This window comes from Pelobates fuscus, chromosome 4 (genome assembly GCF_036172605.1).
Source record: "Pelobates fuscus isolate aPelFus1 chromosome 4, aPelFus1.pri, whole genome shotgun sequence".
Lineage (NCBI taxonomy): Eukaryota > Metazoa > Chordata > Amphibia > Anura > Pelobatidae > Pelobates > Pelobates fuscus.
In genome coordinates, this window is record NC_086320.1 from 351,035,867 (window position 1) to 351,056,286 (window position 20,420).

The 20,420-nt window shown below is 38.5% G+C and overlaps 1 protein-coding gene across 1 annotated transcript in view; it reads left to right on the forward strand.

Annotated features, from left to right (window-relative positions):
- MYO3A (myosin IIIA) overlaps nt 1-20,420 on the forward strand; it is a 168,731-nt gene that overhangs the window by 141,247 nt on the left and 7,064 nt on the right. Inside the window, exon 32 of the mRNA XM_063453143.1 lies at nt 9,963-10,066. Within this exon, the coding sequence (XP_063309213.1) occupies nt 9,963-10,066 (104 nt within the window). The remainder of the gene's footprint in view (nt 1-9,962; nt 10,067-20,420) is intronic.

Genomic DNA, 20,420 nt, shown 5'->3' on the forward strand with positions numbered 1-20,420 from the left:
CTCCTGTGCACAGCGCTCCGCCATCTTTGTTTGGACTGTGACTCTCCCGCGCTCTGGGCGCCGATGTCTTGTTAAGAAAAAAGGACGCTCTGTCCGCCTTAGCGGTTTTCGCTTTTTGCCTCTGCGACATGTCGAGGTGGTAGCTTGCTTTCGGGTTGTCAAAACGCTTGTTAACCGATTATTTTCGCTCCTCAGTTACTCCAGGATCAAGAGCCTCACAGACTTGCGTCCATGCGGTTTGGATGCCAGGCCACGCCCCCACTACTGAAGAGTTTTGTGTGTTAAGAGTTTGTCTTGTTTTTTTAATTTTACAAAAAGTGCACATTTCATTAGAAATGTGTACTTTTATAAATTAACATGGTTACATCCTTTGGCTGTCAATCAGACAACTGGTCCTGTTACTTCATGGTTTGGTTAGCTCAGTGGAGCTATACTCCAGTGGCAGCAATTGCTCAGAGCACTTACCTTGCAAAGCCATCTCATTGAGCTGCATTGGAAGTCTGTGATTGGACAGCCACAGAAAGTCTGGTTGGGGTTAAAAGGGGAAGGCTTGCAAAGGCAGCAGACAAGAGAACTGCTGTTTTTGCAAGCTGTTTTTAAACACCCACTGAAAAAAATGCATGCATGTTTTTAATGGGGGCATATTTACTAAATAGTGATTTTTTTTTTAATTTAGTGAAGTGTCCTTTTAAATGAATTGTTATGTATTGCTTAAAGATGGAATTATATATATATATATATATATATATATATATATATATATATATATATATAGATATTTCTAGAACCAACTTCTAGAGGCACTCAAGTGTCTTTTAAGTAAATGTAACAATATTAGAGTTTTATGTCTTTATGTGCAATAAAATAATCTTCTATAAAAGATGCTTCATGCTTAACCTTTGTTTTGTGTTTTTTTGTGGTAGCTATAGAATCCATTTATAGCATTCTTTTTCCATAGTACCTTTTTCAGATATTTATATATAACATAACGCAAAATAACACATGACCCTGTGCTTTTATAGAATCAAATCAAATCTATGTTCTTAATACCCAGAATAAACATGGGCTTTTTCACATAAATGCTGTTCAATTCCATTCTGTGTTTGATTCCACTAATGTGCAGTGCACTTATTTTAGAAAGCCAAATGCCTTATGGTATGCTTATAACGAAATGATTTCCTTTTATTTAAAGTAACACTATAGTGTTAGAAATATAAACGTATTCCTAACACTATAGTGCTGGAGTACATGTTTAGTGCTTTTTCCAAAGCGTTGGGAGGCTGTTGTGTATGCAAGGCCAAACGTCGCTCTGCGCCAATCAGCATCTCTATGAGGAACATTCAACACCGTCATGAAGGAGACGTGGAACACAGGTGCTGCACACAATGCAGCACTGCAATAGAATACACCCTTTTCTCTGGAAAGGCAGAGTTTACATTGCTGAGCCCGAAGGGAAATGCTATAGACACCAGAACAGCTACATTAAGCTATAGTGGTTTTGGTGATTATAGGTGAGTTTAAGCTGCATGCTTTCTGTAACTGTGCATAAAAGTCAGTAATTAGCTTGCAAATGGCAACTCTGGTTGGTCTTTAAATTCAAAGTATATCCAAATATCTAGATGTGCAATGTGCTTTTACAATAATATTTAAATTGAAGACATGTGCAATCCTACATAGAAATTGCATTATGCAGACAAGAACCTGTGTTCTAATTCTTCTAGCTGAGAATTAGAATGTTAGTAATCGATACATGTCTTCCCACGCTTGGAAGGAGTCTTGCAATAACTAAATGAGATCTCACCGTAATCACAGTGGGACTCAAAATTTGAGAGCCATTTAAACAGTGAATGTACCTTGTACAACGTTCGTTCACCACCATTAACTGTATAAGTAAATGGGACATACACAATACATCTGCTGCCACTAAAGGGTAAAATAATTAACTTTTAATGCACTATAAAATGAATTGCTGTTGGCTGGTGATTAATATAATATTTTGATACAGGTCAGCTTTAAGAAATTAAAAAAAGAAAGTAAAAAGGGAAAGTATAAAGCAGTGGGTGGGTTTTCTAACATTGAAGGGTGGGTTTACTTGAACATAGTGATTTAAACTGCATTGTATATTATCAGTAATTCAAAGTCAACTTTTTAGAATGCCATCCGACTTTCTCACCTTGAATTACTTGTTTAAATTGCTGTCTGTGAGATTTTAAGCCAGAGGAATGTTCCATCCCCGCTGCCGTTTGAGAGGCCATGCATCTGCCGGCTTGACAGCTGTAAGAGGATTAAATGATATTGTTGTAATGCTATCTACAAATGGGAAAGCTGCATGTTCCACTGATTGAGGTTTGTGGAGGCTGAAATCTCTGCTTACTAATCACACTTAGTTTAGTCATCTCTCTTCTCTTTTCAAAAAGATATGACTCACAGTAGAACTAATGCAAATTATTCTGAAAAACTCTCACTTCTTTACCCTTTCAAGGTCACCTCGTCTACCTTTTTCTTTTTAAACCGTCGTATTAGGTTTAATTGCACCTTTTAAAAAGAAAAAAATTATTTAATAGTGTCTTGTGCACAAGTGGGTACAATTGTCAGAAACATAAAAAAGTCTAGCATCTTGCAGGAGAATTGAGATACACTTGGGTATGTGAGACAAAAGATACAAGTAAAATATCTGTGACTTTACATTTACTTGGGAACATCTAACCCATGCTGTTTGGATTGAGCAAAACCTCTATATCTCCTTCTATTACTTTTATTCACTCAGCACAGAGAGCACTATATTCTGTTTTTTTTTTTCATTTTACATATCTATACCGATAAACTCCTGCTATAAGACTACTGTGCACCTAAGGGGACAACTCCCAAATGCTTATTGGCAGAAGTCATCCACTGACCCTGAAATACTCTAAGGACCAAGACCACAGACCTATCCACAGATGGGGATTATCCAGTCACATCTGGAACTGATCATAAGCTCCAGAAAATTGATACCTATAATGAACTGTTTCCCTGCATGCCTATAGCCATGCAATATCTACTCACAGCCAGGAAATAAGAGACTCTGGTTTGGGAAGTCCACGCTGCCACATCTACACTAAACAAGCGCTGGAAATCTCACTTTTTTTGCATTTATTTGATAATCAACAGAGTTGAACAATCATAAAATAAAATTCCAATATATCAGAGAAAAGCTTTTCTGGAATATATCAGTTTTATTTTATGATTTTGGTCAATATCTTGGACTGCGACGCAACTGCTCTTCAGATGAGGATTTTAAAATCAAGGCTAAGGAGTTGTGCACTAGTTTTAAAGAGCAGGGATATCCCAACCTTTGCCTTAAAAAGGCATTAAAAAGGATTGGTGAGCATAAATCCAAGAATATGAAATACGAGGGCAAAACCTTCAGTACGGTAAGAATCGAATCATGAAACATTTGATATCATATCATGGAGATTCCTCGAGAGGAGTCCGATTTGCCAGCATCGAACATGTTGAACTAGGACAAAGAAAGAGGGCCCTTAGAATGCAGCAATGTATCTGGATTTACCACCTTAAGACGATTTCCATCAGGATCATTATTGATTATTAGTAGGATCCTTGAGACTCTGAGGATGATGTTTCATTTTAAGTATATCCGACATAAGGGAGATATTGATCCTTACATATTGGTGATCACCATATAGGATCAATCAGGTCATACTGATACTTCCACTATTTATGTATTTCTGTATCACCATATTAACATCTGGACAAATTTAGTACTTTTACGTTTCTGAGGAGGTTTAATGAGAGAGTGTTTCTAAGTACATGCAATTGTGATTTACAGTGTAATGCAAATATATTAGAAACAGAGAATTATAGCAAGAAGTGAAACTGGTGCCTGTTTTTCATCTTTATCTTACACTAGATGCCCCCCTTTTTTCTGTGATCTGAGATCAATTATACTGACTTATATATGGAATATCACTTAAACGTAAGGGTGGGAGGGTATCTAAGAGATGGGGTACGGCTCTTCTTCGGTTCTTGTCTCTCTATGATAACAAGTGTAAATCCATAATGGGGGGGCATAGTCCACTCCCCATTTCCTCTAATAATACATCTAATTTAATAAAGAGGTGGAATCTTTGTTCTTACCCTTCTATTGAGTCCACGCCCTGAGGAGAGGATGGAGATTTATACCTTAGGTGATATCACACTAAACAAGTGGAATATATTGTAGAATCTGAGAGTTTCATTGAAGGACGAGTTATGCCCTCCCTTTATTGTTCTAGCCACTCACTAGGGTGGGATTCTGTACCCCTCTTTTAGGATCTCTTTCCACCATCTTTATACCAACTGTCATTAGTAGAAGAGTGATTGGGAAAAACTATTTTTCCAGTTTCCCCCGATCACTAAGATAACATTCAGGAATGAATATCCTGGATCAGAGAGAGGGATCTACATGGAGGCACATGTGTATTCTGATTAGAAAGCGTATGTAATGAGAAGATTATATATATTAATCTTATCTTGTTAGCTCTGTAGAATGAGTGAATGCTATATATGATGAGCATTCGATGTATAAACATGTATCAATGAAAATGTTTAAGGACTCATAGAAGACTGCTCCAAGAGGCATCTTACCTACACAGAGTAATGCATGTATGGGGATTACTTTTGCCCTAATCACTAGAACACTATGAGTATTGATTAGGGTTTGGACATAGTTAGTCATGTACTCCCTATAGTGAGGCAGGGAACTACGTAATATATATATATCCCCCTTATACTAGTCCTACTATGGTTTAATGTAGGTCCCAGAGCTCATTTTTCTGGTAACTGAGGTATTGTGTTATATGATATAGGGATTTATTATTACCAATATCTCCAATTCGGGGTAATGTAGGTCCCAGTTGCTGCTTCCCTGGTGACTGAGGCATTCTGTATGAGAGAGGTAATTATATTCTAAACAGTTATCCTACTTTAGGGTCACGCAGGTCCCCGGATTTATCACCGTGGCAACTGAGGTATAGAATGTAAGATACATGAATACCAACTGTACAATACTCTATTTATGGGATACTGCAGGTTTCAGATAACCCTCTGGTGACTGAGATACTTGGTTTTCTTCCTCTCGTCATATGCAGAGCTGGATCCCTTATCTTTTATTTTAGGATTACATAGGAAATACGGCATACAACATATATTAGTCCATTTTGACCTATTCTGCTAGGGCTTAGAATGCTTATATGAGGATATTCCCTCCCTACGTTCCATCTTAGTGTCCCTCCATCTTATTTTCTTTCTCTTCCCCCACATTGAATAGTTTTATATGTATTCTTTTGTATTTAGTAAGGGAGAGGGTCGGGTGATAGGACAGGGTATTTTTGTATATTTAAACAGTTCCAGCCAATTCATTATTGTGAAGCCTCTATCACCTCTGTACACCTGATAATAAAGCATGGTCTTACATTTGCACTATACATAATATATCCAGAACAGAGAGATCCTCTGTTATAATTCTCAAATTAGGTAATTAGGCATATGGGGAATAGTTTGCTATAAATGGTTATTTTCTATATACTTTTGATTCTTCTTTTATGTATCTCTTTTGTATCTGGTCTACTGTAAGAATTTCACTCGATTTTTTAGGTTCTATGAATATAGGACTTTTCTCCGTGATTCTTTTGTACTGAACATTAATGGGGTTATTGCTTAAATCGAGAACTGAAAGTGGACTTCAAATTTAAGTAGCCAAACTGGAAGCATAGCCAACTTATAGAATTCTTTCAGTTTGGCTATTTATACCTTGGATTTGAAATTCACTTTAAATTCTCACTTTAGCGGATTACTTTGTAACTGTATAATTTAGGGTGAGTTACATTTTTATTCTAGTCAAAACCAATTTTTTTTTTTAACTAGAACTAAACCTTGTTATACTGTAAGAGAGGTCTTTGTGTTGCCAATCTGTACAATTACACATTTGATCATTGGTCATATTGAATCATGTTCAAATTAATTTAAATAAAATTATAGCTTTACCCATGCGCTTGAAGGCAACGTGAATCACCATAGGAAAAGGTCAAGTTGATCATAGGCACTTGTTCTGTTAGCTGAAAAAGCAACACAATCTAAATAGCTCACATTAGACATCAGACTTTGTAGCACAGTCATTAAATTAGGGAAATTAATCACTATCTGATGTGTTTTAGAGTTAGTCAACTAAAACTACTGCATTTGATTGCAACCCAACTAGAGACAGTCAGCAATTTCTTTCTTCAACAAACAACTCACAGTTTTACGTGCCAGGGTTATCACTCAACCAGAAATAAACGAAATGGAAAAATGGACCAATAACTTTATTTTTTTAAGTGTTGTTGTTCGCGATTTCTATGTTAATGTAATTATTGCTCAGAACAAAAATTGAAGTACTGGTCATTTTTGGCTGAAAAAACTTGTGTTCTAAATGTATCATGTTCCTCACCCATGCAAGAGACTAGTGAGTAATTTAAAGACTATAAACATTAAATGGCAAGGTACTTTCATAGGGTATTAACCTGTGTAGTCTACTTTGCTCTCTGGAACCGGCAGAATTCTCTTCCTACTCTTGTTCCTGCCGGTATTCATTGGTTTGTCCAAGAGTCTCCAATTGCTGATTTGGCCTGTTCCTGCCTGACACCTTTATGTCCTAGAGTTTTTCTTTATGTTCCTGACATCTGACCTGTAATTAGGCTTGCTTCTGTGTCAGTGTTTAGTTTGCTACCTGTGTCCAGCTTGGAGTAACCATGCATGATGGGATATTGACCATGAGTCACAGTACTCTTCAATGTCCAGGGGCTCAAACTGCAGACATCCGTGACTGTTAAGATGACCACTACTGCACATTTACCCATTTACACATGAAATGGGCTACATCAAAGCAATGTCTACATTTGAAAGGTTATCCATGACAGTTATTTCCTATGAGGAGGACCCAGAAATATTCCCCTTTTAAATGTTGTATTCATTTTAGAGTGGCCTTTTATTGTGGCCAGCCTAAGGCACACCTGTGCAATAATCATGCTGTCTAATCTACATATTGATATGCCACACCTGTGAGGTGAATGGATTATCTCAGCAAAGGAGAAGCGCTCACTAACACAGATTTAGACAGATTTATGAACAATATTTGAGAGAAATAGGCCTTTTGTGTACATAGAAAAAGTCTTAGATCTTTGAGTTCAGCTCATGAAAAATGGGGACAAAAACAAAAGTGTTGCATTGATAATTTTGTTCAGTGTACATGTGTAACCATATAACCAACCTCCCAGGACAAACTTGAAAATTAGAGAAATCATACAGGCTTATTTACTAAAGTGAGAATTCAAAGTGAATTTAAAATTTATGGTCAAAAAGCCAATCTGGAAAAATTCAAGTGAGTTGTGCTTTATGTGTGATCTTAACCCCTTGACGACCGATGACGGTTCAGGACCGTCATCGGAAACATCCCCTTGAGGACTGATGACGGTCCTGAACCGTCATAACGTCTTGGGATACTTACCTGATCGCCGTCAGTCCCTCGGCGGCGATCAGCGCTCCTCCCGGTCCAGGGGGACTGCCTGTCTGCCCAGGCAGTCTCCCCGCAGCAGATCAGGACCCCGCAGTCACGTGATCGCTCTATCACATGACCGCAATAGGTGCCTGTGTATCTGCCTGCAGGGGGACGGTCTGTGCTGACAGGCAGTCTCCCTGCAAGTGAAAAATCCTAAAATAAAGTTTAAAAAAAAAAAACAATCAGTGTTAAAAAAAAAAATATATATATATATATATATATGTGTATATATATATATATATAACATATATATACACATGTATTATCTCTGTAAGTAATATATGTATATATATATTATATATATATATATATATATATATATAATGTCATACTAAGTGTATTTTTATATTTATATATATACCTATATTAATATAAAAAATACACTTATAATTAAATTACAGGTGCATATATACAACATATATAATAAATATATATATCGTATATATATATATATATATATATATCATTATAAAATATAAATAATACGTACATAAAAATAAATCAAAAAATGTAAAATCATTTTTAATAATTTGAAAAAAATTATATATATATATATATGTAATTTTATTCTAACTGTATTTTTATATTAACATATATATATTTATATCAAAATACACTTAGAATACAATTATATATATCTATGTATAAAAAAATAAATAAAAATATTACGAAATATACATATGTCCATATACATAATTACATAAATAATTTCATAAATATACACGTAGACTTCAAATATATAAATATGTATATATATTTAAATTCTATGTGCATATTTATGTAATATTATTACATAATTAAGTAATTTTATTGATTGCAATTTGAGGGACATGCCTGAGAACCCAGGCTGAAAGTCCAGAGAATTTAATTTGCTAGCACTATGTTTAACCCTGTAACTTTCTATGGCACCCTGAAACCTGTACATGGGGGATACTGTTTTACTCGGGAGACTTTGCTGAACACAAAAAGTAGTCTTTCAAAACAGTAAAACATATCACAGCGATGATCCGGTCAGTGAAAGTGAAGTTTTCTGCATTTTTCACACACAAACGACACTTTCACTGATGATATTATTGCTGTGATATGTTTTACTGTTCTGAAATACTATTATTTGTGTTCAGCCAAGTCTCCTGAGTATAACAGTACTCCACATGTAGAGGTTTTATAGTGCTTTTGAAAGTTACAGGGTTAAATATAAGGCTTATTTCATTTAAATTTGTCAGATTGGTAATGTTGCCTTTGAGAGCGTATGGTAGCCCAGGAATGAGAATTACCCCTATGATGGCATACCATTTGCAAAAGAAGACAACCCAAGTTATTGCAAATGGGGTATGTTCAGCCTTTTTTAGTAGCCACTTAGTCACAAACACTGGCCAAAGTTAGCGTTTTTTGCATTTTTAACACACAAACAAATATAAATGCTAACGTTGGCCAGTGTTTGTGAGTAAGTGGCTACTAAAAAAGACTGGCCATACCCCATATTAAATACCCTGGGTTGTCTACTTTAAAAAAAAATATGTACATGTGGGGTGTGATTCAGGGATTTATGACAGATAACAGTGTTACAATGTCAATATTGCTAAATGTAAAAAATATATATATTGAAAGAGCAATTTCCTACTTGTACTTATAGCCCTATAACTTGACAAAAAAAAAAGCAAAAAAAGCATGTTTTTTTAAACTCAGGACAACATTTTTTATCTATTTAGCAGTTTTTTTCATTAGCTTTTGTAGATAATTAAAAGATTTTTCAATTAAAAGTCCAAAAACATGTTTTTTTTTTCAATTTTTCACCATATTTTATTATTATTTTTAAAGTAAAATATATGACATGATACAAATAAGGGTATGTAAAGAAAGCCCTTCTTGTCCTGAAAAAAAACAATATATAATTTGTTTGGGACCGTAAATGAGAGAGCAGAAAATTACAGCTAAACACAAACACCACAAAAGTGTTAAAACCGCTCTGGTCCTTAATGTACAACATCGCAAAAACAGGCCGGTCCTTAAGGGGTTAAATTGGAAATTCACTTTGAATTCTCACTTTCCTAAAAACAGCTGATGTATTCTTCCTGGAAAACACGTTGTAAATAAAATGAATGAATGAATGACTAAGCTAAGCTTTAGACAAAACTGTGCATTTTGTTAAAATATTGTTATGAAGAGAAGCTAAATATATGCATCAACTGTACATACGCAGATCCAATCAAAAGTTTATCATGAAAGCATTTTTTTTTTAGAATGTCTGTTTAGACTATCATCAGCTTGGTCTCAAAAAAGCCAAGATGCAATAACCAGCATTTATTCCTGCATTCTCATATTTGCATGTACATGTAAGTGACTTGTTAAAAAAAATTACTGAAAATCTTCTTTTTTGTTTTATTTTAAGCTACCACGCAAGTAGAGGATGTTAAACTACAAAGGACTTCAAGACGACAAAAACCAAAGACATTAAGCAATCCAGATGATTCTACATACTACAATCTCCTACATGTAAGTGATTTGTGTTTCTTTAAATGCTCAGTGTCAAACATGTTATATGTTTAATTTACTTCAAGCATGCAGACTTAAAGTGACGCTCTCAGCATTAAAACAACTATAGCTTAATAGGCAGCTTTAGTGTATAGATCATGCCCTTGCATTCTCACTGCTCAATTCTCTAGCATTTAGGCAGTAAATACCGTTTGGTTCTGTTTATGCAGCCCAAGCCACACCTCCCCTGGTTGTGACTCACACAGCTTCCATAAAAAAAAAGGTTTTGTTTTCAATCAGATTTTACAGCGCATTTTGTTTTTCCTTTTTGAATTTCTACTTTCTCCTGCTGTGTTAATTGAACTTTAATAACATACAAGAGGCTGTTGCAGGAATTAACAGAGCAAGAGATAAGAAATTCTACATTAAACACACTGTGCAGAAAAAGAAGCTAAACTATTTGGACTCAGGAAGTGTGTAGCATGTCTGTGTGAGTCACAGCCATGGCTATGGATGTGTAAACAAAGAGATTTAACTCTTGGCAGAGAATTGAGCAGTGAGACTGCACAGGCATGATCTATGCACCAGAATCACTTTATGAAGTTAAAGTGGTTTTGGTGCTAAGAATGTTAGTAAAACTATAATGTGCGAGTATATGATACAATCATGTTTGTATCAGATACATTGCTAGTCCTGCAATGTTTGCTGTATGTGCAAAGATGTGGAAAGATTTGCCTGAGTCAGATAGGATTAATCAAGAGTCATCATAAAATGAACATTTGGAATTGTACTCCTGTTAAGTAACCAGAAATAAGAGGGCTAGGCATGTAAAGGAGGAGCAATAGAGTCATACGTTGGGATGCTTTTTCAATTTCAGTTGTGTTTTAAACATCTGAAGGACTAAGGTTTAAACACATTTGCAGTTTACCTCAGAAATCACTTGCTGTCATTGCAAGCCACAGATGTATTTGTTCTATCTTATTTTGCTGAATAAATATTGATTAATTAAGATTTGTCTTGGCTCTATTGAATTCACAATTTCTTCTGAAGGCAATTCTATTTATTACATTTAATTATTGGGTTTAGTTTGGATAAATTTAAAGGTGATTGGAAGTTAGTAAGTACCTCGGGTGGTGTAGGTAAGATTTGGGGTTCCGTTGGTATGACTTTATAACCTTCCAGGGGTGGATGGATTAATAAACCCTCAGGACTAGTGCTATTAATGGCAAGTAGGTTTCTCTATGGTATTTGGTGAGTGTTTAGAGGTGACAAATTCCATGTTATTATAAGGCCAAGCCAGGGTATATAAGCAAAAACACAACACATATGTTGTGTATTAACAAAATGTTGGACACAGAAAACATACTTTTGAAAAATGCACGCATGTGTTGTGAAGCCATGTGGTGTGCCTTTGTCATCCCAAGTAACAAACAGCTAATGTCCATTCCATACAGAAAACCCAAGTTAACTAGAATGATGTATTCACTGAAGGTATGGCAAAGATGCATTAAGTCTCGACTAATGTGTGTGGGGAACAGCTAGACTTGCTCTTTTACTTGCTATACCTGCTATACTCGCTGGAGGAGAGCTCTTACCACTGGGAGCTGGATCCAGGGCTTAGGTCCAGGGTGGGAAGAGGCGGCGAGTCCCCAGCCAAGGGCCTGGAAGTGCTTATGGTGTCCCGGCGAAGTGCTTATGTTACTCAGTGATAACTAGGAAGTGTGATTGGCCAGGGTATCCAGTCGGGGTACCAGGCAGTCCGCCACAGAAGGGACACTATAGTCACCAAAACAACTTTAATGAAGCAGTTTTTGCTTCTCCTATTAGGCAAGTCCTAATACGAGCCCTGTCATCGTCGCCCATGCACATTAGATCTTCCTAACACGCGGGGAAGGAGCAGAGGCAAAGCCTGAACCAGCACCGAGGGACATTGGGGCTGGAATCAGGTAAGTAACAGATGGGGTTTTTAACCCCTTCCAGCATCACGGGGGTGGAGGGTGGAGCAACAGAAGGGGGCACTATAGGGAGCTAGAGTGCCAGGAAAACAACTTTGTTTTCACTATAGTTTCCTTTTAAATTTTAAATTCACTCTGCGTTCTCACGTTAGTAAATAACCCTGTCAATCTGGCCATTTGGCCCCTTCAAAGTTAACACCATAAATAGTATGCAATACTATATTAAATGCAGCATTCCGAACAATACATGCATACATACAGTGCAGCCAAACCCGATAAACAGCAAGGAATATGTAGAAAAAAGTGTAGCACTAGAATATTAAAAGAAAACTAAAGCTAATAGTACTCATCAAAAATTATATAAGCTCATTGATTCAGAAAATGCGCAATGCATTAAGTTAACATCTTGAATAAGAACGGGTCATGGGTTTCTCAGGATGACTCACCCCCAACACTTTATCAGTATACGGAGTATGGAGTAAATTCATGCATTAAATGAGCAACATTATCTCGGATTATAGATAGAGCAGCTTCCAGCTTCTATCAGTAACTAATGCTGTCTTCAATTCAATGAACTTACTGGAGCATTTGGCCAAACAAGAAAATTAATAAACATTAGCAATACTTCAAGATACATGCAGAAAACGTCAATATGTATTAGTCATCTGCTGTATTAAAAAACATACCATGTATGTTCGTATGAATATAAACGAGAACACAACACACAACACAATAAAGTACAAAATTGAATGCAACGATATAAACGTGCTACAGTCACATGCTTTGGTACTATTTTCTTCAAACATGTCTTAACAGGCCATAGATTGATGATGTCACTAAAAATGCAGAGGTATCTCTATGAAGGTCAATGAAACACGGATTACTCTGTATTTAAAAAAAAAAGTGGAGATACTATTAAATTAGTGATAGTTGGAGGCTTCTTATGGCAAATCTCTGTTTTAGTATATTCTCAGAACTAATAGGCATGTAATGCACAGAATACTATGGACAAATATCATGTCAAGGACTAGATACTGATATTGTAAAATGGTCTCTGTATTATTACAATTTGGTAATATTAGATTGGTAGTAAAATGCAGCAAAATATGTTTTAGAAAAGGCTTTGATTTCAACCCTCAAATTATGTCAAGCTTGTGTAAGTTGTAGACTCGGAGATTCATTTCAGAGAAAACTACTTTTCAGCCTTATTCGGACTTACCAGATAATTGAAAGAATTTCAGTTTTTTTGAATTGCCACAGGTGAACCGACTCCGGAATGTTCGGGTTTGGTTGTACAAGTGGTCTGCACAATCATGTGGGCTGGATGTCTTGTCCAATCAGGAGATAGCAAAAAAAGAAAATGATGACTGATGTTTAGGGGACAACCACTAAATGTTGATTTTATCACAGATCAAATGACAACTGACACATAGAAGGGAAAATGGAGGAGCAATTGAACTATACTTCCAAGAAGGATTCTTCAATTCACTTTGACTGCAGATGCTGGAGATAGACCAGTAGTGATACATTGTGTTAACTCTTGGAGTGGGAGATAGCTTGGATAACTGATTCTAGTGTGAGACTAGCTCTAGCTTCATAGGCGTGCGCACGGGGTGTGCCGGGTGTGCCTGGGCACACCCTAATCCCCGCAGCACGCCTATGTATTGAGACCGGCAGGGGAGATCTCAGGATCTCCCCTGCCCGCTCACGCAGAGCCGGCGCTATCCGAGCGCCGGCTCAGCTCTCAGCCTCCCCTCACCGGCTCACAGGCAGTGAGGGAGGCAGGAGAGGACCGGCGGAGCTCTTGCCAGCAGCTCCGCCGGGTTCCTCTCGCGAGATCTGAGCATTGCCGCGGCAACGCTCAGATCTCGCGTGAGTGAACTCTAGCCCTGCGGGGCTAGAGTTCACACTCCACTGGACCACCAGGGATGGATGGCAGCTGCAAAATCCCCCCTCCCAGGCATAAAGTAAGAAGGGAGGGGGGATAACTGATCTGCCCCCACCTCCACTGGACCACCAGGGAAGGCAGCAAGAAAAGATCCCCCCTCCCTACATAAAGTAAGAAGGGAGGGGGGATATTAAGTAATGTACCGGCACCTCCACCCCCCACAATCACCCACACACACACATACACAGCACCAACACACATACAGCACCCACACACATACACAGCACCCATAGACATACACAGCACCCATAGACATACACAGCACACACACACATACACAGCACCCACAGACATACACAGCGCACACACACATACACAGCACCCACAGACATACACAGCACCCACAGACATACACAGCACCCACAGACATACACAGCACCCACAGACATACACAGCACCCATAGACATACACAGCACCCACAGACATACACAGCACCCACAGACATACACAGCACCCACAGACATACACAGCACCCACAGACATACACAGCACCCACAGACATACACAGCACCCACACACATACAGCACCCACACACATACAGCACCCACACACATACACAGCACCTATACACAGCACCAAAACACATACAGCACCCACACACATACACAGCACCTACACACATACAGCACCTACACACATACAGCACCTACACACATACAGCACCCACACACATACAGCACCCACACACATACAGCACCCACAGACATACACATACACAGCACCAACACACATACACAGCACCAACACACACAGCAGCCTCACAAACACAAAGCACTCTCACACTCATTACACAAACAGCACCCTCACAAACACAAACAGGACCCTAACAAACACACACACCGCACAATACCAGTACCCTCACACACAAACAGCACCCTCACACACAGTACATTTACAGCACCCTTACAAGTGCACACACACACACAAACAGCACCCTGACACACAGTACATTCACAGCACCCTCACAAGCACGCACACACAAACACCCTCACCCACATAGTACACTACCAGCACCCTCACACACACATCTTTGTGTGTGTGTGTGTATATATATCTATATATATATATATATATATATATATATATATATATATATATGTGTATATATATATATATATATATATATACATACATATATATATATATATATATATATATATATATATATATACGCTGCGTGTGCTTGTGCTTTAGGGTGCACACCCTAATGCAATGGGCTGCGCACGCCTATGTCTAGCTTTATGCTGTATCTAGCAGGTTGTACTGTCAAAAGTAGTAGAAAAAAACTTTGATTTGGAGTTATTACCATTTATTTGTTTTTATTGTTAAAGGGAAATTCCACTGTCCCAATACAAATCACTGCTTAGTAGATATAACCCCAATGAGGACATGCATATATTTAATTATGCATTTTTCATTGGAGTTATATCTAAAAACCTCTTACAAAATCTGCATTGTTCTTGTCTGCTGCCTTTGCAAGCCCTCCCCTTCAAACCCTGCCTAAACTTTTTGTGGTTGTCCAATCAGAGACATCCCAATGCAGCTCAATGAGAAATGCTCTGAGCAATTGCTGTCTCTTGAGTTTAGTTCCATTGAGCTAACCAAACCAGGAAGTAACAAGAACAGTTGTCTGACTGAAAGCCAGGGGGATGTAACCAGGTTAATTTATAAAAGTGTCAATATCTATCAAAATAAAAATAAAGGACTCAAATGTAAAGCTTTTCAGCAAGTAAAGTGCGTTAGGGATCTAGAGTGTCTTTTTAACTGTTTGAAGGAAGAAAATTCTAGAAAATTTGAGTAGTGTCAGGAAAAATTATCATTTATCCTAGCCTGATTATTGACTCTAGTGTGAGACTAGCCTACCTGTATACAGTTGTTAAAAGTTATTTATATAGTTATTTTGTATTGTGTTCAGTCTAGTGTGTGCTGTACAGGTACGTGAGCACAGTGCAGTGTTAATGTCAAACACAATAATGTTACAGTAGTAAATCTGCTAATCACTAACCCATTTTGCAACACAAATACCTATTTTTGCTGAATGTGTTACTTTACACAAGATAAAATTGTACATTGTGGTGAATAATCACATCAACTGTTGTCACCTTCTCACCAAGTCTTGTAGCCCATTCCAGCCTTGTGTAGGTTTTCAATCTTGTCCCTGACATCCTTAGACAGCTCTTTGGTCTTGGCCATGGTGAAGAGTTTGGAATCTGATTGATTGATTGCTTCTGTGGACAGGTGTCATTTATATAGGTAAAAAGCTGATTAGGAGCACTCCCTTTAACCCCTTAAGGACACATGATGGAAATATTCCGTCATGATTTCCTTTTATTCCAGAAGTTGTGTCCTTAAGGGGTTAAGAAAGTGCTCCTAATCTCAGCTTGTTACCTGTATAAAAGACACCTGGGAGCCAGAAATCTTGTTGATTGATAGGGGCAGCCCTCAGGAAGAGACCAGGAAAGAAGCGAGGATCCAGCAACTAAGTCCTCAAGACTTACCGGAGGCAAGGATTCCCCGACACAGCACAGCAGAAAAGTAGTTTGTAGCTCACAATGCCATCCCGAACTACTTTACTTCCTTTGGAAAGGTTTCCTGCAAAGGAACCACCAGCCAGGACCGAGATCCACTCCAGAATAGGAGCACTGCCACGAAACAGGAACCGAGCATCACAAGAGAACACCTGAAGCGACCACAGTACAGCTTAGCAGATCGACCTCCTCCACAAAAAAATAAGGAAGCCATCTCCAGCAGACTGGTCCAGATACAGGATCTCTTGCATGCAGAAGAACCAGGAAGGACAGGAAAGCTGCAAAGTCAACTCCATGAACTCCAAGTGCCTACGGCCATCTGTCAGAGATGACGGTACGGAAACCGGAACCCCTGAGTGTCTGATGATAAGTGGGAGTCTTCAGCGTGGAAGAGGATCATCAGGGCCTGGTGCAGGGTAACCACACGCCCCCTGGTGATAAGCACCAGCGTTTGTACGGCCTCATACCAGGTCCCTGATGCAGCTACTGCAGATCCCAAAAGCTAGGGGCAGGAATTAAGCAGACCTCCCATGAGCTGAATAGGGAGGCTCTGCTGTCAGGATCCCGCGGGCGGCTGCAAGGGGAGGCTGCAGTCCGATCGCGGCACTCACCCTCCAGCCGTCCGTGGTCCCCTTCTCCACGTGGGTTCGGCGAGCGGCATCCCTCCAGCCTCGGATGCCGCCCGCGTCTTCCTCCACGCCCCCCAGCGGCAGCATGCATGACGCTGCACGCTGGAAGACTGTCCAAGATATGTCACGCCGGGGTCAGTCACCTGACCCGGCATTAAAGGCACAGTGCCTCAATCACAGTGGGAGGTTTAGATATCTCCCACGTGTGATTGTTAATTCTGATTGGAAAGTATCCAATCAGAATTAACCTGATGGTTTAAATACTTACCTTTCCTGTTCCTCCCTGCCCTGTTGTGGTCTTTGCTTTATAGTATTGATTCTGAACGTGTGATTTCTGGTTACGTACTCTCTGGCTTGTTATACTGACTTTGTGACTTTCTCCTACCCTTTGACCTCGGCTTGTTTCTCGTTATTCTGTTTTCTGGTTCCCCTTACTCGGCTTGTCTCCTGACTATTCTGTGTGTGCTTAGCCCGGCCACTCTAAGGACCGGTACTGCACACTTTCTGTGTGTGTGTCTGTGTGTATGTTAGCGTGTTGGGTTCCCCGAATCGTGACATCTGCAGCAAGAATGTATCCAGTACAGAAACAAGGCAAGACTAGAACAGGCACCAAACATGAAAACAAGACAGAACTAGTAGAACCCAGAACCAGAGAAGGATAGAAAGCTAAACCCAGAACATGAACACAATACATAAGGGAACATTAACTAAACAGGGGCAGGACAGGACAGGACTGTACATGGACTGGGAATACAAACTAAAACAAGACAAGATATAATATGCAAAACAAGAGGAGACATAACCAAGTACTATATATGAAAATCATGGGGATTTAGTTACATTATATGATCATACATTGCATAAGCCTGCCAACAATGCCAATGTACCCCATATCTGGCAGGTCCTACTCTGCCTAATGCAAGCTAAACCAACCAAAGAAAACACACATAGTACTTACCTGCAAGAAAGACTTGAGCAGCTGCCTGCAGGGACACTGAAACAAAAGGAATGATGGAAAACAAACGGGTGTGGCAACATGAAACAAACATTTAAAGGAAACCTGGACACTGGGAATTCCAGGGACGTAATACAGGAATGAACCCAGAAAAACCCAGCATAAAGAAAACCAGACATAGAATAGAAAACCAGAAAAACCAAGAAAAACTAAACAAGAAATGTAAAAAGAGTACTGGATACCAGAAGCCAGACATCTCCACAGAACATGGCATGATGTGACAGTGTTGCGGCGGCCCACCGGACTGTGGAGTCAGCGCCTTGTCTAGCCAATTTGCTGCATTTACCTGTTAACCATACCTACTTAGTTTAATTGCAGGCAGGGGTCTCTATTTTTTAGTTTGCATGTTCTTAGGTGGGGTCGCTTGTGGCCCCTCCACCTTATGTGTGCTTTTTTGATTTTCTTTTCTTTAGTATCCTGGATGACACCTGGTGACCTCACACCTGCATGCATCGTGGGGTTCACAATCTGGCTTTTGATAAGTCATGTTCTTACTTTACATTTCCCTTTTCTAACTTTCTCTTCCACTTCTCTCAACCCTCATTCCCTCTCCCTTATCTCTTTCCTACGTTTCCTCCCGTATTCTCTTTTTTCTCTGGGTCTTTTTTTTTTCTCTTCCCCTCTTTTCCTTCCCGCTACAAGTGGTTTGGAGGAATGATCAACATTTTCCTTTTTTCTCCTCCTCAAAACTGCAATTTGGGTATTCTATATCATTTCTCTAATTTGCCTTGTAGGGATTGTTCTGAGCTCAAATGCTCACTATAGCTAAATTCCAAAGCATTACCTAATTGTTCGAGACTTATATTGACAGCCTAATCCATTATCATAGAAGTCCAGAAACATGCTTCATTTATTCATATATTTTTATAGCCACCTCACTATTTTCCCTGAGTTTATGCATCATTCCCTACAGAGTTTATGCATCATTTATGGCCTTTATAGGCTGATATACTTCATCATACATTCAATGATCATACAGTTAATGCTATCTAGCACTAACTAGATTTTGTTTCACTCAGAGTGGATATAACAAGACATTCGACAAGTTCTTTATAGTAAGAGTTAATTTATATGCTTGGTAAACGTATTGGAGTCATTCCAATATATGCAGTGTCCCACACATACCAGCCAGTCCACTTCTCTTGGTCTCTAATCTGCAACTTAATTCTTGGCATTGTATTACAACTTTATAAATTGTTTTAATTTTTTTTTATTCTTTCCACTTATACCAGCATCTTTCGACCTGTGTTATTATTTTATTGTGTTCTGCAGTCTAATTAGAGGTAAACGCAATCTTCTCCCTAATCATTTGTAAGTGGAAAAATAAGTAAATATTGGTTTCACGCAGTACTGTTAACCCTTTTTCATGACGGATGTATAACAATTAGTGCAGGTTGTTACCTCTGTCCATTGAGCTCTGTTGTTTCATGACAGTAAAATCATATTTAACACAGATACATAAATAATCTAAATTTGGCAACTCAGAATTGTATTTGCAAAAATAATTGATGTTACATAGCCAGTAAGCCAGGCAGCATTGTAGCCTTTTTTTTTTTTTTTGCATGTCAGCATAGTTCCCTTTTTTGCTGTGCTCTTGCCTTTGCAAATATTTTGGGATAAAGAAATTCGACAGCTGACTAAACAAAATTCTGTCACTCTGAAAAAAATGTAATTTTATTTCTGAAGTGCTGAATGACCAATATTTAGGTGCTTCTGCCTCAACCTTTGTGTCTAATGCCTTAACGCTCTCTGACACACGGCACAATGCACACACATATAGAGTAGTTAACTAGATGTTGGCCTTGAATAACCTGGGAATCGTATATGATTCTAAACGGCATTTCTCATTCCCATGCTCAACCATTCTAAAGAGTAGTTGAGCACTCTGGGGAATGTAGTTCAAATACATCTGACGTGTCATGGTTAGTCATGACTAGTCTAATGGTTTCTATGTGTATAAAAAAAATATCCATGTGTGGCTATGTCACTATGTAAGTGCATGATTATAACATGCATTATCTCGTCATATCACCTGTGCATTTCGTAAGGGGAAAAAAAATCAATAAACTTGAACTGTAATACTGAACAGCAAAAAAAACAAAACAAATAAAAATAGAAGCAAAATGTCAGAATCACATTCACCAACAGTTATACAAGGTTGTGCATTAAGTGGCTTTTTGTTAGTGGTGCAATAATTTAAATATACCACAGGCGTCTCAGTGGGGATATAATATGCAAAATATATACAAGGTCAGTACAAACTGCTATGTGCTAATCTGTTCATTAGCAGGAATATAC